Source organism: Pongo abelii, chromosome 13, assembly GCF_028885655.2.
Source record: "Pongo abelii isolate AG06213 chromosome 13, NHGRI_mPonAbe1-v2.0_pri, whole genome shotgun sequence".
Lineage (NCBI taxonomy): Eukaryota > Metazoa > Chordata > Mammalia > Primates > Hominidae > Pongo > Pongo abelii.
The window spans coordinates 96,797,287-96,820,541 of NC_071998.2; the positions used below are offsets into that span (position 1 = coordinate 96,797,287).

The 23,255-nt window shown below is 39.8% G+C and overlaps 1 protein-coding gene and 1 pseudogene across 11 annotated transcripts in view; both read left to right on the forward strand.

The window, feature by feature from the left end:
• The window catches only part of FKTN (fukutin), a 215,738-nt gene extending 195,279 nt beyond the window's left edge, over nucleotides 1-20,459 (forward strand). For 10 of the 11 annotated variants that reach the window (XM_054519480.2, XM_054519478.2, XM_054519487.2 and 7 more), the window contains 1 exon segment: nucleotides 18,523-20,459. In XM_054519480.2, coding sequence (XP_054375455.2) covers nucleotides 18,523-18,738 — 216 coding nt within the window. In that variant the 3' untranslated portion in view covers nucleotides 18,739-20,459. 11 annotated transcript variants of the gene reach the window in all.
• On the forward strand, nucleotides 372-4,953 carry LOC129047971 (DEP domain-containing protein 1A-like; annotated as a pseudogene).
• Nucleotides 20,460-23,255: the final 2,796 nt, after the last annotated feature.

Below are 23,255 nucleotides of genomic sequence, written 5' to 3' on the forward strand. Positions count from 1 at the left end.
TATCTTACATTTTCTTGAGTTACAGCATCAATTTTTGTTCATAGCCTAATTTGTGGAATAAAAATGATAATTTTTCTTACAATTGTTGATGGATGTAAAGTTCTATATTTTAACACCCAAACTTAAACACCATACTGCAATGTAATAATAATAAAGATATTTAAAAATAGGAAAACATACGATGTTGAACTTCTCTTATAATATTTCTCAACATTTTCCTAATTATAAAGTATATCCACCAGTTTCTAAATAGAATATTCATTTTTAACTAATTCATTTGCCTAAATCCCATTTAGATTTTACTGATACTGATAATATATTTGATAATCATAATGATTTTTTTTATCTTTTAAATTTTATTTCAATAGTTTTTGGGGAACAGGTGTTTTTTTGGTTACATGGATAAGTTCTTTAGTGGTAATTTCTGAGTTTGGTACACCTGTCACTTGAGCAGTGTATACTGTACCCAATGTGTAGTCTTTTGTCCTTCATCTCTTTCCCACCCTTCCCCGCAAGTCCTCAAAGTTCACTGTATCATTCTTATGCCCTTGCATCCTCACAGCTTAGCTCCCACTTATAAGTGAGAACATATGATATTTGGTTTTTCATTTCTTGAGTTACTTCACTTAGAATAATGGTCTTCAACTCCATCCAGGTTGCTGCAAATGCCATTATTTTATTATTTTGTTCCTTTTTATGGCTGATTAGTATTCCATGATGTATACATACCACATTTTCTTTATCCACTTGTTGGTTGATGGGCATTTAGGCTGGTTCCATATTTTTGCAATTGCTAATTGTGCTATAAACATGAGTTTGCAAGTGTCTTTTTCATATAATGACTTCTTTTACTTTGTGGAGATACCCAGTTGTGGGATTACTGGATCAAATGGTAGTTCTACTTTTAGTTCTTTGAAGAATCTCCATACTGTTTTCCATAGTGATTGTACTAGTTTATATTCCCACCAGCAGTGTAAAAGTGTTCCCTTTTCACCACATCTGCACCAATATTTTTAAAATATTTAAAAATAAAAATTATTTGAAAAAAGATTGAGGAGTGTGGGTTATCTATTGGCTGCTCAGTAAAAGGAGTAATTCTGAAATAGAGCTGTTGTGAAATAAAGCAGAAGGAATGGTAAAGAATGACTAAAACTGAAAAGAGGCTGTTGGGTTTCGAAATTAAGAGATATTTGGTGACCTTAGTAAAAGCAATTTCAGTGGACTTGTAAGGGATAGAAAAATGATTGTAATCAATTGAGGTGAATAAAAAAGTGAAGATGAAGAGTATAAACTATTTTAAAGGGATTTGGAGGGAGTATAAACAGGAATAAAACTTGGGAGAGCAGTTTGGCAATATCTGACAAGGTTGAAGATTCACATATCTTGTGACCTGTTAACTCTATTTTTAGGTATAACCAACAGCAGTGTTTCCCAAGGTATGGTGCAGGGCCCAACTTTATCAGGACCACTTTAAAAAAATTCTTTAGCAGATGCTATTCAAATCAGCAGCAGGGCCAGTGGTTGTGCTGAGACTTGCCACTGCCCGGGCCGCTGGGCCTGAGTGTCGCCTTTGCTGCCATGGATGCCAGTGGGCACTGACAGACCTATGGAGAGTTGGGGTGTGCCTCCCAGGCCTTATCGGGCCACCAAGCTGGAATGCCCTTCAGGCAGGCATGTATTATTAGTCCTGCTTTACCAGTGTGGACACTGAGGCTCACAGACGTTAAATCCTTCTAAAGACACATCTACAGCAAGTGGCAGAGCTAGAATTCAGATCTTCCTGGTATGGCGATCTTACATGGATTCTGCTACTTATGGAATGAAATTACCACATCTTTTCGAGCAGGAATGCCTCTAAGAAAACACAGACAACACTTAAAAAATATGGCAGTTGTTTCACAGCAGGACAAGCAGCGGATTGGCTTTATGACCTATTAAGAAATAATAGCAATTTTCATCCTAAAGTTACAAGGCAACAGACTATCCAACTGTTGAGGAAATTTCTTGAGAATCATGTAATTGAAGATATCAAAGGCAGGTGGGGATCAGAAAATGTTGATGATACTAACCAGCTCTTCAGATTTCCTGCAACTTAGCCATTTGAAACTCTGCCACGAAGACATCTAGAATTGAGAAAAAACAACATAGAGAACTTTTCCAAAGATAAAGATAGTATTTTTAAATGACGAAACTTATCTCATAGAACTCCTAAAAAGCATGGATTACATTTATCTCAGGAAAATTCCGAGAAAATAAAGCATGAAATAATCAATGAAGATCAAGAAAATGTAGTTGATAATAGAAAACTAAGCCAGGAAGATGTTGAAGAAATTTGGAGATATGTTATTCTGATCTACCTGCAAACCATTTTAGGTGTGCCATCCCTAGAAGAAGTCATAAATCCAAAACAAGTAATTCCCCAATATATAATGTACAACATGGCCAATACAAGTAAACATGGAGTAGTTATACTACAAAACAAATCAGATGACCTCCCTCACTGGGTATTATGTGCCATGAAGTGCCTAGCAAATTGGCCAAGAAGTGATGATATGAATAATCCAACATATGTTGGATTTGAACAAGATATATTCAGCACAATCACAAATTATTTTCTAGATCTCCTTGAACCTCTTCTTACTTTTGAATATTACGAATTATTTATGAACATTTTGGTTGTTTGTGGCTATGTCATAGTTTCAGATAGATCTAGTGGGATACGTAGAATCCAAGATGATCCACAGTCTTAAAAATTCCTTCACAATCTGGGGACTGTTGTGGGGTTGGGGGAGGGGGGAGGGATAGCATTAGGAGATATACTTAATGCTAAATGACGAGTTAATGGGTGCAGCACACCAGCATGGCACATGTATACATATGTAACTAACCTGCACATTGTGCACATGTACCCTAAAACTTAAAGTATAATAATAAAAAAAAAACAAGAAAAAAAATTCCTTCACAATTTGAATTCCTTCAAATCAGTGGAGTGCCTTCTTCTCAGTCTGCTTCATAGAGAAAAAAGAAGAATCAGATTCTACTGAGAGACTACGGATAAGCAATCCAGGATTTCAAGAAAGATGTGCTAGGAAAATGCAGCTAGTTAATTTAAGAAACAGAAGAGTGAGTGCTAATGATGTAATGGGAGGAAGTTGTCATAATTTAATAGGGTTAAGTGGTATGCATGATCTGTCCTCTAACAGCAATCCAAGATGCTGTCCTTTGGAAGGAATTGTGGATGCGTCAGGGAATTCAAGTAAAGAGGCATCCAGTGTAAAGAGGCATCAATCTTTTCCAAACATAGAAGGACAAAGTACTAAACTGTTTTTAGAGTCTAAGCCCAAACAGGAATTCCTGTTGAATCTTCATTCAGAGGAAAATATTCAAAAGCCATTCCATGCTGGTTTTAAGAGAACCACTACTTTGACTGCTCAAGACCAAGAGGAGTTGTGTAATGGGAAATGCAAGTCAAAACAGCTTTATAGGTCTCAGAGTTTGCTTTTAAGAAGTAGTACAAGAAGGAATAGTTGTATCAATACACCAGTGGCTGAAATGATCATGAAACCAAATGTTGGACAAAGCAGCACAAGTGTGCGAACAGCTATGGAAAGTGAACTCGGAGAGCCTAGTGCCGCAATCAATAAAAGACTCTGCAAAAGTTCAATAGAATTTTCAGAAAATTCTTTACTTCCAGCTTCTTCTGTGTTGACTGGTACACAAAGTTTGCTGCAACCTCATTTAGAGAGGGTTGCCGTCGATGCGCTACAATTATGTCATTTGTTACTTCCGCCACCAAATTGTAGAAAGCTTCAACTTTTAATGCGTATGATTTCCCAAATGAGTCAAAATGTTGATATGCCCAAACTTCATGATGCAATGGGCAAGAAATCACCGATGATACATACCTTTTCTCAATGTGTGCTATGCTGTGCTGAAGAAGTGGATCTTGATAAGCTTCTGGCTGGAAGATTAGTTTCTTTCTTAACGGATCATCATCAGGAAATTCTTCAAGTACCAACTTATTTACAGACTGCAGTGGAAAAACATCTTGAATACTTAAAAAAGGGACGTATTGAAAATCCTGGAGATGGACTATTTGTTCCTTTGCCAACTTATTCATACTGTAAGCAGATTAGTGCTCAGAACTTTGAAAAGCAAAAAGTTTCTACCTCTCAAGCTGCAATTACAGAACTTTTAGAAAATGTTATTAAAAACAAGAGTTTACCTCTAAAGGAGAAAAGAAAAAAACTAAAACAGTTTCAGAAGGAATACCCCTTGATATATCAGAAAAGATATCCAACCACGGAGAGTGAAGCAGCACTTTTTGGTGACAAACCTACAATCAAGCCACCAATGCTGATTTTAAGAAAACCAAAGTTTTGTAGTCTAAGATACTAACTGAATTAAAAATTATGTAATACTTGTGGAACTTTGATAAATGAAGCCATATCTGAGAATGTAGCTAATCAAAAGGAAGTCTGTTATTAATAAGGCATTTCTAAATAAGCACATTATGTAAGGAAGTACCAAAATAGTTGTTTATCAATGTGAGACTCCTAGGAGACTAACTAGATCTCAACTGAGAGCACATAACAATAGGCGATACCAAATACTTTTTGTTTTTAACACAGCTATCCAGTAAGGCTATCATGATATGTGCTAAAATTTTATTTGCTTGAATTTTGAAAATTGAGCTGTGTTCATTAAGATTAAACTATAATTCTGTTTTTAAAAGAAAATGTATCTGCATATGTGCAAGTTCTGAGATATTAGCTAATGAATTAGTTGTTTGGGGTTACTTCTCTGTTTCTAAGTATAAGAATGTGAAGAATATTTGAAAACTCAGTGATATAATTCTCAGCTGCCAAATGTTGCACTCTTTTGTATATTCTTTTTCCACTTTTGATCTATTTATATATATGTATGTGTTTTTAAAATATGTGTATATTTTATCAGATTTGGTTTTGCCTTAAATATTATCCCCAACTGCTTCAGTCATTCATTTGTTCAATATATATATATTTTGAATTCTAATTTGCATAATCTATTAGAAGATGGGGACGTAAAAGAAGTATAAGGCAATCATATATTCATTCAAAAGATGCTTATTTAGCAACTGCTATGTGCCTTTCATTGTTCCAGATATGTGGAGACAATGATAAATAAAACATATAATTTCTTCTGTAAGGTATTTATTTTTAATCAAGGGAGATACACCTATCAGATGCTTAAAATAACAACACTGCCTACTGCCATCAGGGCATATAGAATCATTCAGCTCAAGACTGACTTCTATGATGATGGAACAGGTCTCTAAGCTAGTGGTTTTCAAATTGGTGCACATTAGACTCACCCGAGGAGTTTTAAAACAGCCTATATGCCCAGGGCCTAACTTACACTAATTAAATCTGAATTTTAGGGATGTTGTATAGGGATTAGTATTTCTTTTAATCTAGGTGATTCCAGTATTCAGCCAACTGTGAGAATCAATGTCCCAAGTGCTTTTTATAAACATTTTTATAAGTGTCAAGATAGTGGCACATTGACTTTATTTTTTCATTGGAAGAAAATGCCTGCCAAGTATAAATGCCTCTCATCTTAAAACAAGGTTCTTCAGGTTTCTGCTTGATCGACTTGGTACAAACTTGAAGCAAGTTGCCTTCTATTTTTTACTCCAAGGTTGTTTAATATCTATTCCTTAAGTGTAAAGAAATATATAATGCCTGGGTTGCAATAAAATCTTAATGTTTAATGACTATTCTCATTTCTCAATATAATTTCATAATATTTCTCTATAAAATGATAGTGTTCCATTTAACATTACTGATTTTTATTAAAAATCTGGACAGAAAATTATAAATATGACTTTATCCTAGAAACTGGCTATAAAATTATTGGACCAAATTGAATTCTTCCTAAGGCATTTGTATGCTAAAACTTTTTTTGTTTATAGATATGTAAAATGTGGATTATGTTGCAAATTGAGATTAAAATTATTTGTGGTTTTGTAACAATTTTAAAAAATGCTTTAGCAAAGTAGCATTTAATATTTATTTATGAAATCATTAGAAATGAGCTCCTTTAAAAATTTTTAAAAGTCAACTTTTTAGAAGTATAATTTATGCATATTAAACTATATTCATGGATAATAAAGTACATCCAATCTAGGAGTACATTTTGATGAGTTTTGACAAATTTGTATACCTGTGTAACTACTACCACAGTCAATGTATGAAACATTTCTATCACTTCGGAGCATTCCCTTGTACCTTACTCTAGTAAATCCCAGCCACTACCCATAGCCCCAGTATACCATTTATCCACTTTATATCACTACAGATTAGAGTTGTCTTTTCTGTAGTTTCATATAGAGTCATATAGTATGTACTCATTTTGTTTTTGAGATTTACCCATGTAATTACATATTCCTAAGTAGTATTAGGTACCACAATTTGTTTTTCCAGTTATCTGTTGATGGGTTTTGGTGTATTTCCAGCTTTTGATTGTTTGAATAAGGTTGTTATAAATAAAGCTGCTATGAATATGTGTACATATATGTCTATACATAGACACATATTTTCTTTTTTATTTTTTTTGAGACGGAGTCTTGCTCTGTCACCCAGGCTGGAGTGCAGTGGCGTGATCTTGGCTCACTGCAACCTCCGCCTCCTGGGTTCAAGTGATTCTCCTGCCTCAGCTTCTCAAGTAGCTGGGAATATAGGTCTGTGCCACCACGCCTGGCTAATTTTTCATATTTTTAGTAGAGATGGGGTTTCACCATATTAGCCAGAATAGTCTCGATCTCCTGACCTCATGATCCGCCTGCCTCGGCCTCCCAGTGCTGGAATTACAGGCATGAGCCACTGTGCCCGGCCAGACATGTATTTTCATTTCACTTAATAACTAGGAGTAGAATTGCTAGGTCATCTGAAAAGCATATGTTTAACTTTTAACTGCCACACTATTTTTCAAAATGGTTGTATCATTTTACATTCCCACTAGCAATGTGTGTGAGTTCTCATTGTCCTAGATCCTTGTTAATTATTTGGTATTATCAGTCATTTTAATTTTAGCGTTTTATAGGTATGAAGTGATATCGCATTATAGTTTTCTTTTACATTTCTGTGATGGCTAGAGATTTGAGCGTCTTTTCATGTGTTTACTGGCCATTCATATATGATCTTTTGAATAGTGTCTGTTTAAATATTTTGTCCATTAAAAATTGTATTATTATTGAGTTGTGACAGTTCTCTGTATATTTAGGATGTCAATCCTTGGTGAGATATATGTATTGCAAATAATTTTCTCCAAGTTTATGCTGTTCGTTTTTCTTTCTTTAGTGTTGTCTTTAGAAGAGCTGAAGTTTTAAATTTTGATGAAGTTTACTTTACTAGATTTTCCTTTCATGGCCCTTCTTTTTGTGTCCTATTTAAGAAATTATTTTATTCCTCAAGGTTTTGAAGAGTTTTCACCTGTTTCTTCTAAAAGTTTTATAATTTTTGCTTTTTTTCTGTTTTCTTTTTTTTATTATTATACTTTAAGTTCTAGGATACATGTGCAAAACGTACAGGTTTGTTACATATGTATACATGTGCCATGTTGGTGTGCTGCACCCATTAACTCGTCATTTCCATTAGGTATATCTCTTAGTACTATCCCTCCCCCTTCTCCCCACCCCACAACAGGCCCCGGTGTGTGGTGTTCCCCACCCTGTGTCCAATTGTTCTCATTGTTCAGTTCCCACCTACGAGTGAGAACATGCGGTGTTTGGTTTTCTGTCCTTGCGATAGTTTGCTCAGAATGATGGTTTCCAGCTTCATCCGTGTCCCTACAAAGGACATGAACTCATCCTTTTTACTTTTAGAGTCTGTGAACCATTTCAAATTAAGTTTTACGAGTCCTACAAGGTAAGGGTCAGGTTTTTTTTTTCCATATGAATATGAAGTTGTTACAACACTGTTGAAAAGACAGTTCTTTCCCTCATTGAATGATCTTGCCACCTTTGTTGAAAATCAGTTGGCTTGATCTATGTGGGTCTATTTCTGGACTATATTCTGTTCTATTGATTTATATGTCTATTTCTAGACAATACTAAACTGTCTTAATTACTATAACTTTATAGTAAGTCTTAAAATCAAGTAGTACAGTTTCTCCAACTTTATTTTTTCAATATTTCTTAGGATAGTCTATGTCTTTTATATTTCTAAATAAGTTTTATGATTAAGTTGTCACTTCCTATGGAAAAAAATGCCTTCTGGAATTGTTTTTGAGATTGTATCTGTAGATTAATTTGGGAAGAAATCAGATCTTAAAAAGATTTAGTCTGTCGATCTCTGAACATGGTATGTTTCTCCATTTATTTAGGCCTTTAAATTTTTGGAGTACTGTTTTGTGGTTTTCATTGTTTTATATGTATCTTGTTAAATTTAAATTTATCCTGAAGTAGTTCATATTTTTGGATGCCTTTAGAAATAGTAGTTTTTCAGATTTTCATTTGGAATTTTACATTGCTTGTATTTAAATATATAGTTAATTCTTACACATTGTTCTTGTATCCTGTGAGCTTGCTAAATTGCCTGTTGGTTCTGGTAGCTTTTGTGTAGATTCCTTAGCATTGTCTATAAACATGATCTTGTCTATGATAAAGACAGTTTTACTTTTTCCTTTTCAATCTGGATGCTATTTTTTTCCTTGCCTTATTATATTGGCTAGAATGTCCTGTACAATGTTGAAGAGAAATGGTGAGAGTAGACATCTTTGTTTTGTTTGTGACCTTAGTGGAAAAACATTCAGCTTTTTACCTTAAATAAGATATTAGCTATTAAGTGTCTTATAGATATCGTTTATGAGGTTGAGGAAGTTCTCTTTTATTTCTAGTTTGCTGAAAGTGTTTATCATGAATGGGTGTGGGATTTTGTCAAATGCTTTTGTTCTGTATCATTTAAAATAATCATAGGGGTTTTCTCCTATATTCTGTTAATATTAGTGGATTACATTGATTGATTATTAAAATGTTACATAAATCTTTCATTCCTGTGATAAACCCCATTTAGTCATGATGCAGTATCCTTTTTGCATATTACTGAATCCATTTTTTAAAATATTTTCAAGGATTTTTTTCCTGTGTGTTAATGGATATTGGTTTGTAGTTTTCTCTGTAATTTTTTTCTCCTTTTTGTATTAACATAAAATTGGGCTCATTAAATAAATGGAGCCCTCCCTCTCCCTCTCCCCCTCCCTCTCCCCCTCCCCCTCCCCCTCCCCCTCCCCCTCCCCCTCCCCCTCCCCCTCCCCCTCCCCCTCCCCCTCCCCCTCCCCCTCCCCCTCCCCCTCCTCCTCCCCCTCCCCCTCCCCCTCTCCCTTCTTCGGTCTCCCTTCTTCGGTCTCCCTCTCCTTCTTTTTTCGGTCTCCCGCTGTTATTGAAGCTGGACTGTACTGCCATGATCTCGGCTCGCTGCAACCTCCCTGCCTCGGGCTCCTGTGACTCTCCTGCCTCCGCCTGCCGAGTGCCTGGGATTGCAGGCGCGCGCCGCCACGCCTGGATGGTTTTTGTATTTTTGGTGGAGACGGGGTTTCGCCGTGTTGACCGGGCTGGTCTCCAGCTCCTGGCCTCGAGTGATCTGCCTGCCTCGGCCTCCCGAGGTGCTGGGATTGCAGACGGAGTCTCGCTAACTCAACGCTCAATGGTGCTCAGGCTGGAGTGCAGTGGTGTGATCTCGGCTCGCTGCAACCTCCACCTACCAGCCTCCTGCCTTTGCCTCTTAAAGTGCTGGGATTACAGCCTCTGCCCCGCCGCCACCCCGTCTAGGAAGTGAGGAGCATCTCTGCCTGGCTGCCCATCTTCTGGGATGTGAGGAGCCCCTCTGCCTGGCCGCCCTATCTGGGAAGTGAGGAGCGCCTCTGCCCGGCCGCCCATCCTCTGGGATGTGAGGAGCGCCTCTGCCCGGCTGCCCCGTCTGGGAGATGAGGAGCACCTCTGCCCGGCCGCCCCGTCTGGGAGGTGAGGAGCGCCTCTGCCTGGCCGCCACCCCGTCTGGGAGGAAGTGAGGAGCGCCTCTGCCCGGTTGTCCCATCTGGGAAGTGAGGAGCGCCTCTGCCTGGCCGCCACCCCATCTGGGAAGTGAGGAGCGCCTCTGCCTGGCCACTCCGTCTGGGAAGGGAGGAGCGCCTCTGCCCGGCCGCCCCGTCTGGGAAGTGAGGAGCGCCTCTGCCCAGCCACCCCTTCTGGGAGGTGAGGAGCGCCTCTGCCCAGCCGCCCCGTCTGGGAGGTGAGGAGCGCCTCTGCCTGGCCGCCACCCCGTCTGGGAGGAAGTGAGGAGCACCTCTGCCCAGCTGCCCCATCTGGGAAGTGAGGAGCGCCTCTGCCCGGCTGCCACCCGCTATGGGAAGTGAGGAGCGCCTCTGCCCGGCCGCCCACTCTGGGAAGTGAGGAGCGCCTCTGCCCGGCCGCCCACTCTGGGAGGTGAGGAGCGCCTCTGCCCGGCCGCCCCGTCTGGGAGGTGAGGAGCGCCTCTGCCTGGCCGCCACCCCGTCTGGGAGGAAGTGAGGAGCACCTCTGCCCAGCTGCCCCATCTGGGAAGTGAGGAGCGCCTCTGCCCGGCTGCCACCCCCTATGGGAAGTGAGGAGCGCCTCTGCCCGGCCGCCCACTCTGGGAAGTGAGGAGCGCCTCTGCCCGGCCGCCCGCTCTGGGAGGTGAGGAGCGCCTCTGCCCGGCCGCCCCGTCTGGGAGGTGAGGAGCGCCTCTGCCTGGCCGCCACCCCGTCTGGGAGGAAGTGAGGAGCACCTCTGCCCAGCTGCCCCATCTGGGAAGTGAGGAGCGCCTCTGCCCGGCTGCCACCCCCTATGGGAAGTGAGGAGTGCCTCTGCCCGGCCGCCCACTCTGGGAAGTGAGGAGCGCCTCTGCCCGGCCGCCCACTCTGGGAGGTGAGGAGCGCCTCTGCCTGGCCACTCCGTCTGGGAAGGGAGGAGTGCCTCTGCCCGGCCGCCCCGTCTGGGAGGTGAGGAGCACCTCTGCCCGGCCGCAACCCCGTCTGGGAGGAAGTGAGGAGCACCTCTGCCCGACCGCCCCGTCTGGGAAGTGAGGAGCGCCTCTGCCTGGCCGCCACCCCGTCTGGGAGGAAGTGAGGAGCGCCTCTGCCCGGCTGCCCCATCTGGGAAGTGAGGAGCGCCTCTGCCCGGCTGCCACCCCGTATGGGAAGTGAGGAGCGCCTCTGCCCAGCCGCCCCGTCTGGGAGGTGAGGAGTGCCTCTGCCTGGCCACCCCGTCTGGGAAGTGAGGAGCGCCTCTGCCCGGCCACCCCGTCTGGGAAGTGAGGAGCGCCTCTGCCTGGCTGCCACCCCGTCTGGGAGGAAGTGAGGAGCGCCTCTGCCCGGCCGCCACCCCGTATGGGAAGTGAGGAGCGCCTCTGCCCGGCCGCCCCGTCTGGGAGGTGAGGAGTGCCTCTGCCCGGTTGCCACCCCGTCTGGGAGGAAGTGAGGAGCACCTCTGCCCGGCTGCCCCGTCTGGGAGATGAGGAGCACCTCTGCCCGGCTGCCCCGTCTGGGAGGTGAGGAGTGCCTCTGCCTGGACGCCACCCCGTCTGGGAGGAAGTGAGGAGCGCCTCTGCCCGGCTGCCCCATCTGGGAAGTGAGGAGTGCCTCTGCCCGGCCGCCACCACATATGGGAAGTGAGGAGCACCTCTGCCTGACCACTCCGTCTGGGAGGTGAGGAGCGCCTCTGCCCGGCCGCCCCGTCTGGGAGGTGAGGAGTGCCTCTGCCCGGCCGTCACCCCGTCTGGGAGGAAGTGTGGAGCACCTCTGCCCGGCTGCCCCGTCTGGGAGATGAGGAGCACCTCTGCCCGGCCGCCCCGTCTGGGAGGTGAGGAGTGCCTCTGCCCGGCTGCCACCCCGTCTGGGAGGAAGTGAGGAGCACCTCTGCCCGGCCGCCCCCTCTGGGAAGTGAGGAGCGCCTCTGCCTGGCCGCCACCCCGTCTGGGAGGAAGTGAGGAGCGCCTCTGTCTGGCTGCCCCATCTGGGAAGGGAGGAGCGCCTCTGCCCAGCTGCCACACGGTCTGGGAAGTGAGGAGCGCCTCTGCCCGGCCGCCCCCTCTGGGAAGTGAGGAGCGCCTCTGCTCGGCCGCCCCGTCTGGGAAGTGAGGAGCGCCTCTGCCCGGCCGCCCCGTCTGGGAGGTGAGGAGCGCCTCTGCCCGGCCGCCCCGTCTGGGAGGTGAGGAGCGCCTCTGCCCGGCTGCCACCCGGTCTGGGAGGAAGTGAGGAGCGCCTCTGCCCGGGCGGCCCCGTCTGGGAAGCGAGGAGCGCCTCTGCCCGGGCGGCCCCTTCTGGGAAGCGAGGAGCGCCTCTGCCCGGGCGGCCCCGTCGGGGAAGTGAGGAGCGCCTCTGCCCAGCCGCCCCGTCTGGGAGGAGAGGAGCGCCTCTGCCCGGGCGGCCCCATCTGGGAAGCGAGGAGCGCCTCTGCCCGGCCGCCCTGTCTGGGACGTGAGGAGCGCCTCTGCCCGGCTGCCCTGCCTGGGAGGTGTACCCAACAGCTCCAAAGAGACAGCGACCATCGGGAGCGGGCCATGAGGACGATGGCGGTTTTGTTGAAGAGAAGGGGAGGAAGTGTGGGGAAAGGAAGGAGAGATCAGATTGTTGCTGTGTCTGTGTAGAAAGGGGTGGGCACAGGAGACTCCATTTTGTTCTGACTAGGAGAAATTCTTCTGCCTTGGGATGCTGTTGATCTATGGCCTTTCCCCCAGCCCCATGCTCTCTGAAACATATGCTGTGTCAACTCAGGGTTAAATGGATTAAGGGCGGTGCAAGATGTGCTTTGTTAAACAGATGCTTGAAGACAGCATGCTCTTTAAGAGTCATCACCACTCCCTAATCTCAAGTACCCAGGGGCACAAACACTGCAGAAGGCCGCAGGGACCTCTGCCTAGGAAAACCAGAGACCTTTGTTCATGTGTTTATCTCCTGACCTTCTCTCCGCTATTATCCTATGACCCTCCCATATCCCCCTCTCCGAGAAACACCCAAGAACGATCAATAAATACTTCATAAATTTAAAAAAAAAAAAAAAAATAAATGGAAAAGAATTTCTCTATTCTCTGAGTTTATGTAGGTTTGATATTATTTATTGGTAAATGTTTGATAGATTCACTAATGAAGTCATTTGGGCCTAGAATTTTTTTTAAAGGAAGGTTTTTGATAACAATTTCTTACATAGATATAGGGCTATGCAGATTTTCTATTTTTCTATTTTATTTTTCTGTTTTACTAAGTTGTATTTATTAAGGAATTTGCCATTTCACTTAAGTTTTTCATTGTTGGCATGAAATTGTTGATAATAGTTTTTTGTTATCCCTTTAGTGTCTGTAGAATTTGTGGTAATGTCTCCACTTTCATTCCTGATATTGGTAATCTGTGTTTTCTTTTTCTTTTAAAATCCCTCTACCTAGAGGTTTGTCAGTTTCATGGATTTGTTTCAAAGACCCAGCTTTTGGTTTCATTGGTTTTTCTGTTTTAGATTTCATTAATTTCAGGTCTTTTTTATATCCTTCCTTCTGTTTACTTTGGGGTTTACTTGGTTCTTCCTTTACTATAAAGAAAAGATTGATAAATTTGACTCTATAAATTGTTTTTTAAAGTTGCATGGCAAAAGCCACTGTGGACAAAGTCAAAATATAGCTATCAAATAGCTGTGATAAAATACTTGCAACATATATCAGAGGGCTGGTATGCCTGATATATAACAACCTCTTAAAAATTAAGGGATAAAGGACCAAAACCTGGTGGAAAAGTTAAAAGAAAGTTATCAACAGACAATTCACACAGAAAAGATCAGGAAATGTTCCTCAAACATATTAAAAAATGTGGAACTCATACTTGAGAAACATTAATTAAAATAACACTGAGATACCATTTCTCATTCATCAAAACTGGCATAAAAGTTTAGATTTTTATTTTATTTTAGTTTTGAGACAGGGTCTCGCTCTGTCGCTCAGGCTGGAGTGCAGTGGCATGATCACGGCTCACTGCAGCCTTGACTTCCCAGGCTCAAGTGATCTTCCCACCTCAGCCTCCTGAGTAGTTGGGACTACAGGTGTGTGCCACCATGCTTGGCTAATTTTTGTAGTTTTTGTACAATTTTGGTTTCACTGTGTTGCCCAGGCTGATCTCAAACTTGGACTCAAGCAACCTTCCCGCAAACGAAAAATTTAAAAGTCTGGCTACACATTCTGCTGATGAGGCTGTGGAGAATCAGGCACTCCTGCAAATGTTCTTTTTCAGTGTTTTCTGGATTTCTTCTGTGTTTGTGTTTTTTCAATGTATTTTTAGCTATTCTTGTATATTGATATGAACTTTAATAGCTGTTTGTCTAGCTCTGTAAAAAACCGTGTTGATATTTTTATTGCAGTTGTGTTTATTGTTTATTGCAATTTATAAGCTAATTTAGGGAGGCAGTTATAGGAAGAAAAGCATGGAATGAGACAGGAGTGAGGACAGAGCCATAAAGTTCTCTAATATTTAGAGAAGGGAAATCTAGAATGGGAAATGGAAAAGGGGTGGTTGATGAGAGTTTTAAGGAGGAGGAGATAGTTTTAAGGAGTGTAGATGTGCTGAATACTGATGAGAAGTGTCTTCAGGTAATGTATTGTTTAATACATGAATGAGGGACACTGTTCTTAGGCCCTTTTGGGGATCCAAATGATCATATATACATTGAATAAGGTGTAATGTATACATTTTATTCATTGTTGCATTCAATAAGATGTAATGTATTATTGAATACATGAATGAGGAACACTGTTCTTAGGTGCTTTTGGGGATATAAATGATTATATAAACGTTGAATAAGACCCAAATCCTATTCTTAAGATATTATTGTCTAAAAAGGAACACGAGATATGCTAACTTGACTTTTAAACTTTATGAGGAGAGGTACTAAGTTTGCAGTATTCATCACTGCATCCTTAGCATTGAGTCTAGTGTATGTAGTTGATTTTTAATATATATTTGTTGACTGACTAATAAATGATCAAAATGCTCTTTCACAGGTTTCTTTATTATTCCACACTTAAAGATATACATTGAATAAGGTATAATGTATACATTTTATTCATTGATGCATTGAATACTATTCCACACTTAAAGATATATACCAGAAATGAACAGTTCATTCACCTAGGTTTTTTTTACATTTGTAAAAATGTAAACCCTATGATTTTAATTTATTTGAATCATTCATGTTAATAATTAGCGAAGTCTGAGAGAATAAGAAAACCTACTTGAATATGCCATGTGCTGTTAGGGATTCATTTTAGGGCAAGTGACTTTGATTGGAAGATACTGATAAGGGCCTATTGGAAAGGGATTCATTTTAGGGCAAGTGACTTTCATTGGAAGATACTGATAAGGGCCTATTGGAATAGACACGAGTTACACTGAAAAGGATTATTTGAATTTGGGCAGGTGGAGACAGGAAGAAGTATGTTCTGGATGAAGAGGGAGATTAATTGTGCAAATTTTTCTTATATAGATATATTTCAGTATTCTTTGGATTTATTGCTGTGAAGTAGATGTTATATTTATTCATTCAGTGTGTTCTCAGTGCTAGGCACTATAGAGAATATAAAAGTAGACATAAGTGCCATATTGTGTGTCACATTTTACTGGACATTTTGAGATGGTGTAACTTGAGATATAAAGAATGTGGCAGAGCTTTAAACAATTTCTTTACCTGAATTAATTTATATTTTAGGATATGTTGAAAATGCCAAAATATTTTTAGGGCTTCTATTTTCTTTTGTTTCCTCTCCTTTTTAAGTAAGAGACTATGAAGCCAAATACTATTTAATTTAGGTAATATACTTTTTCTTTTAATATTTTGCTAAATAAGGAGACAGTTTTATATTTTATTTGTAAAAGAATAAGGATTTATTCTATTTGTCACAAGTATATTTGTCACCTTGTTAAATCAAGGTCTGATAAGAGGCTGAATTCACAGAAGTTTGTCCTTGAACCTCATATGTCTATCTCAGCAGTAATTTCTGATGCCAGCAATACTTCTCAACTGAGTGATGAGTCTTTTGGGAGTGGAGATTCTATTAAAACACTCGACTTTGAAAAATACATATTATAGTTCATGTTCTCAGAAAATACTTTAAACCCTGACACTCTTCTCTTTTGGATTTTGTAAAAAAGACGTTGCTGTTTTCCTGACAGTAGACCATTGTTTTTGATTTGAATTCTATTATATTTTATTTGCAGTTCCTAAGTCAAGCTATGACCGAGGTAATTATGCTAGTGTATCTCATTGTAACTATTTATTCTAAGGAATAATTTAATATAAAAAAGTCCTTAGATCTTATCCAATAATGGCATAAACTTGGAGGTTAATGTTATATTTGGACTCCTCATTTTACATTCTCTCCAGGTGTGTACACTCATATTTATGCATTTACCTTTCACTTGTATGATAAATGACTTCCAGATCTATATCTATTATTTAAATGTTCCTGGGAAATCTCTATTGCCGCCCTTACTCTTCTTTACTGTTTGGTAATTACTGATTTACTTGCCTGTCTCTGACTAGTCTGTAAGCTCCTTGAGGGCAGGGATTACATTCAACATCTTCTGGATGACAGTTAATGCACAAGCAGAATATTTTAATCATATTGTTAGTTTTAGACTTAGTGCTGTATTGTACTTCAGTTTGCCCTTCTACAGTGTAACCCTTTTGGGGTCTTACTTTAAGCCTGAAGTACATCCCTGGGCAGTTTCACCTTGTCCGACCTTGAATTCCAACTTATCTTCCCAGTACCAAGCAGCTGGCTGCTAAAGTATCTGCTTAGCTCTTTGACCTCTCAGCTATTGCTGTCTGGTAGGCTTTTGGATTCTCTTCCTTCTTATGTATGCAGAGTTTAGGGATTGGTAAATTCCTCCAGGGTGAATTGCACCAGGATTTTAGGGCTTACTTCCATGCGATATCCTCCTCTTTGGGCTGTATTGACCTCAGGTCCTTACAGCTTTGGCCTTCTCACATTCCAACCTATGGCTCCTTATCCCCCCTGGTCTTCTGCTTTCTACTCCCCTGTGCTGTGAATTTAGGTACATATCTTCACAAGAAAAAGCAAGGGTAAATGTGGAACTTACTTTATTCAGCTTTTTTTGTCTTGAATAGTAGCCCCATCAGGTTCTGCCTATTTCAGTTGTTTCCCAGTGTCTTTTAGCAGTTACTTTATGTACTTCTGTCTTTTGTTGATTTGGGTGAGAGACTGAGTCCTGATATAAGCTATTTAATCATGACGGGCCTGAAGTCCATGGGCATGTATTTAAAAAAAATTTTTTTTTAAATTGAGTTCAAATTCACATACAATTAGCTGTTTTAAAATATACATTTCAGTGACGTTTAGTACTCTCACAATGTTGTGTGTGGATGTGTTTTTAATTTATATAGATGATAGTACACTATGGCTCTTGTTTTGTGTCTCATTTTCACCTAACAGTATGTTCTAAGAATTTTTCACTTTTTCTTTTCTATTCTAACTATTGCATAGTATGCGTTTAACTTATCTATTCCTTTTGTGATGAATATATACTTTTCTTCCGACTCCCCACACTGTATTGCAACTAGTAAGAATTTATTCTTGATACCATTTTCCCCAAGCAGGTAGGTTATGTAGGGGTCTTCTTTGAAAATTTGATCCCCAGAATTTCTAGTTTGAGTCATTATCTGTGTTCTGGAGGAACTGACTCTTGGGGAAATTCCTGGATTCTTTGGAGCTGTTCTAGACTTGAAAGTTCTCCTCCAAGATTTATTTTGGCATTAGTCTAGTTTCTTGAGTATATCTAAACATCTGTGAACACTGTGCATTTTGCCACATAAAGGAATAGGAGCACTCTCTACCCCTTGAGGTCTTGGTTCCTTTATATAAAAATATATGTGGAAAAATTGGGGGATAGAGACATTCTACAATCTGTTGAGGGTAGCATTCTGCAATTCACTAAAAGTCTGTAACTTTAGATGATGATAGTCAGTGTATTCAGTAATCGAACTCAGAATCTGGATATTGCAAACTTCTTTACCACTTATTAGCTTTGTGACTTTGGGCAAGTTATTTAACCTCTCAGAGCCTTGGTTCCACATCTCAATGATGAGGGTAATAATAGAATAGTTGTTGGGTTAAAGATAAAGAGAATGACAATGTAAAGCACTTATCTTAGTTCTGACACATGTTAAGTGCATAGTAATGTTGATATTTTATCTTATTTCCTTTGAATACTAAATGTATTTTTGTGAAAGTGCTTATTCTGCTCATTTGGTACCCCAAAATATGGTACCTTGTATTATTTTTAATGAGTTGTGTTATTTTCCATTAAGTAGAATCTCATGGAGAACAGATTTTACCAGAATCTAGCTTAGATTGCTTCTCCTGCAGATTACATTAATAATGCATTTTGATTTTTTTTCCTTTTGTTTCTCTCTCTTGAGAAACAGAAATCATTTGTATTTAAATTCAAAATTAAACTTTTTTCCCCCAGATAACCATGATGACTACACAGACTTCTACTATGACATTTGCTCCTTTTGAGGATACATTGAGTCGGATGCTATTTGGCTGGCAGCAGCCGTTTTCATCATGTGAGAAGAAAAGTGAAGCAAAGTCACCTTCCAATGGCACTGGGTCATTGGCCTCAAAGCTGGTAGATGTTGCTTCAGATAATGTTAAAAAGAAACATACTAAGAAGAATGAATAAATTTATGTGATGAGCTCTACAAGGCCAAAAATTTTTTTTCTTACCTACCTGTTAGTTGTGCTAATTTTTCTGTGTATGTGATGTGAAATGAAGACTATATATATGGAATGGAGGTGACAGAAAGAAAGAAATTCTTTGAGGGAGACTTCCCCTTTCTGGATTGTAATTGTTGAGTGTTATGAGTGTATCATGTGATTATGCTTTACTGGTATAAGAGATTCTGTTGTGATTATTTGAATAGTTTTATATTAATAAAAGAAGGCAAAATTTTTTAAATGTTAGAAAAAGCAGATCTGTCATTGCAAAGTAACAAAAATTTTAAGCTTTTAAAAATGTAGATATTCTCATATTTTAAAAATTTGAATCTATTTGAGCTTTAGTTCAGCAGAATTAAATTTTACTTTACATTATCATTAAAATTGCTAGGTATGGAAAACAATTCCTATTTTATTTTGAACACTGAGAAGAGTAAACTTTTCCTAAAACACTTTATATTATAAATGAAAATAAATTGCTAGTTTATATTTTAGATATAAACATCATATTTTTTATTAATGCCTACATCAAATGGAAAATATCTGAAATTTTTTTTCCATAGCAGTTATTTTCTACTAGAAGTAATTTTACTACTTTTCTTTTAGAACAGAGTAAGAGTCTTAATCTGAAGTCTTTTTCATGCCCTTGTTTTTAAAAAACTCCTTTTTTTCCCCTCGAAAAAATCAAGGGTGTAATTTTTAATAAATTGTTAATCCTATGTTTTGTAATTTTCATTTTAGGAGCTTGACTTATTTTTTTCTCTCTCATAAAAACACATTTGTTTTAATTGTAGGAGAAATTACTTTTCTCAGCATTTTGCATGTTCTTTCTAATCTTCGTTGGTCTGAATATATTGGTAGTAATTACTGTAATTATTCAACAAAAACTATATCCGTTGAAAAATTTTTCCACTATGTCTTCTTTCTAGTGGCTACTGTTTTAGTTTTCTAGTTGAATATCTCTGACAAGCTTTCGTATGGTTTTGTTGTATTTTCATCTACATGTAATGTGTTATTAATTTTATTTTAAATGAAAACTAATCACCTTCATGTGGAAATGCTCTGAGAATTGTCCTCAGGCATTTGGTAGTAACCAGCTAACCAAGAAGAAACAGAGAAACCAGAACTTCATATGGCAGTCCATTCAGATGAAGAATGATGACATAAAATCTGGTTCCTTCTTAGCAAAATAAAAAACAAACAAGAAAAGATATTAAATGATGTTAATTTTCTTACTTTATGATTTAGAAGTCCAGTTATAATATTAAAACTCTGTGACATAGTTTCTTTTACCAAAACCATGAACCTACTCCCTGTATCAGGTATTTTCGATGGTTTGGAAGTACTCAAGTCACATTCAAGTTAGAAGTTTTTTTTTGTTGTTGTTATTTTAAATTTTTAACAAATATAAACACCAGCAGGTACTATTACTTGCTTAAAAAATTGGGAGGGGGCACTTTTCATAGTCTTGGAATGCTAAGAAGTTTATTTTTAATATTGTGACAAAGTATTTAAGAGCTGTGTATTATATTTGATACTCTTACAGTTAAAAACTTTTCAAAATTAATACATTGTTAATTATTGACCAGTTTTGAAGTTTGGGTTTAACTGTAGTTGAAATGGAAGGACTCTTGTTTTACACTTGTATTAAAGATAAATTTATTAAAATAAGTTATTTAGCACCAATGGAGTATTACATTATTTTTATGTTTGTTTTATATCTTTCTTGAGGTAGAGTTTCAGAACTCATCTAGTGTTTTGACTAATATAGTATATATTCAGTGATTACTGTTCAAATGGGACATTGGTAGAAACTTTATTAAATCTATGCAAGTATCCTATAACCCTCAATTCAAGGCTCTTTTGTAAAAAATGTACTGGAGAACATGGCTTAGGCCTGAAACCCATCCTGAATCTATTCAGGTCACCTGTAGAGTCTTGACTTGGATTTGCAAAGCAGATTGTTAGACTCCTTACCCAATGTGAAGCGTGAATAAGGCCTATAGGCCTGCCTCACACAGCTAATCAGAGGTGGCACTGAGAAAGTCAAGTCCTAATAGGTCTCCTTAAAAAAAAGAGACAAAAAGCTGGCAAGAACATGAGCCAGCTTCCCTCAGTGCTGTCACTCTCAAGTAAAACATGGCCAAATGAATATCAAACTGATTTATCAGATTAGTCACTCTTCCTTACTGAGGGAGTATGAAGTAAGGGCTGGAGAGAGACCAGATATGTGGAGTGGGTGGGTTTCAGTGGAAATGCTAGCCTCCCTGTGGGTAGAGACCAAAAGGTAGAGAGATGACAGAAGAAGGGAGACTCTGGTTAGTGTTGTTTTTTTTTTTTTTTTTTTTTTGTCTATTCCTTAAAGCCCAGACACCTTTCCATTAAAATCCACTTCAAATCACAAGTTGATTACAATTGAGTGGAATATTCCATGTTGTAAATGGAATAATGTGTTCAGAATGCTCTCCCTTTCCCCCAATAAAGCCCTTTATAGTGTTTGCCCCAGGTGTAATTCACATCCTTGGTAATATTCATTCAGTTGTTTATTCAGCAAATACTGAGTACCAGTTATGGGTCAATCATTGTCCTAGGATCTGAAGATAACAGAAAAAAGAAAAATGCTTTCTCCCTTGGAGTTTATATGCCAGTGGCGGAGAGACAGATAATAAATATATTCTTGTGGTGGTAATAAAAGTTACCAGTAAATATTAAGTAGGACATAAGGATAGAAAGTGAGGGGAGTGGGATTGTTTGTTACAATAGGACTGCTAGGCCTTTCTGTTAAAATTGCATTTTAGCAGAGACCCGAAGGACATGAGGGAGCAAACCATGTAGACTTGCGGGTAAGTGTAAGGTTCATACTTCTTGATTTAAAGCATATATTCCCCCCAAATTATTGAATTTATTTTTCTTATTAAGAACAATTTTACTCTGTAGTTTGTAACAGACATACTTCTTAAACAATTTATTTTTTTACAGTTTTTTCTGTTGAGGTAAGGTTTGCATACGATAAAATGCACAAATAAGTAAGTGTGCATACCATGAGTTTTGAAAAATGCATACAACTTTATAACCTAAACTTCTACTTAGATATGTTACTAGCACTTCTGGAAGTTCTTTTCCAGTTAACTCCCCTACAACTGAACTTAATATAACTGAGTCATGCAATATGTTCTCTTTTGTGTAGACTTCTTTACAACTCAGCATAATGCCTTTGAAATCATCCATCTTGTTGCATTTATCAGTAGTTCATTCCTTTATAATTGCTTAGTAGTTTTACTCTATGGATATACCACAATTTTTATCCATTGATGCACATCAGTTCTGTTTCTTGTTTGGAGTTATCTGAATAAGCTACTCTGAACATTTTTATATAAGTCTTTGGTGAACATTTTGGTGAATGATTTATATTCCTTTGGGCACATACCCAGTAATGGGATTGCTGGATTGAATGGTAGTTGTAAGTTCTTTGAGAAATCTCCAAACTGCTTTCCACAATGGCTGAAGTAATATACATTCCTACCAGCAGTATGTAAGTGTTCTCTTTTCTCTGCAGCCTCACCAGCATCTGTTATTTTTTTTTACTTTTTAATAATTGCCTTTCTTTTTTTTTTTTTTTTTGAGATGGAGTCGCACTGTCACCCAGGCTGGAGTGCAATGGCACAATCTCTGCTCACTGCAACCTCCGCCTCCCAGGTTTAAGCGATTCTCCTGCCTCAGCCTCCCAAGTAGCTGGGATTACAGGGTGTGCCACCACACCTGGGTAATTTTGTATTTTTAGTAGAAATGGGGTTCCACCATGTTGGCCAGGCTGGTCTCGAACTTCTGACCTCAGGTGATTCACCCATCTTGGCCTCCCAAAGTGCTGTGATTACAGGCATGAGCCACTACACCCATCCAATAATTGCTTTTCTGACTGATGTGAGATGGTATCTCGCTATGGGTTTGATTTCCATTTCTCTAATGGTTAGTGATATTGGGCATTTTTTCATATGCTTGTTGCCACGTGTATGTCGTCTTTTGAAAAGTGTTGATGTTCTTTGCCACCACCCTGCCCATCCCCCCCCTTTTTTTTGAGACTGAGTCATGCTCTGTTGCCCAGGCTGGAGTGCAGTGGTGCAGTGGCACAATTTTTGCTCGCTGCAACCTCTGCCTCTCGAGTTCAAGTGATTCTCGTGCCTCAGCCTCCTGAGTAGTTGTGATTTCAGGCGTGCACCACCGTGCCTAGCTAATTTTTGTATTTTTAGTAGAGACAGGGTTTCACCATGTTGACCAGGCTGGTCTCGAACTCCTGGGCTCAAGCAATCCACCCACCTTGGTGGGTGCTGGGATTACAGGTGTGAGCCGCCGCCAACCCAGCCCTTTGGCCATTTTTTTTTTTTTGAAGAGAAATGCTCATTTTGAAGAGACATGCTCATTTAATGCCACTGTGTTCCAAACGGAAATCTTAAGTTTTTCTGTAAGCAATGGTGAATCTCCTCA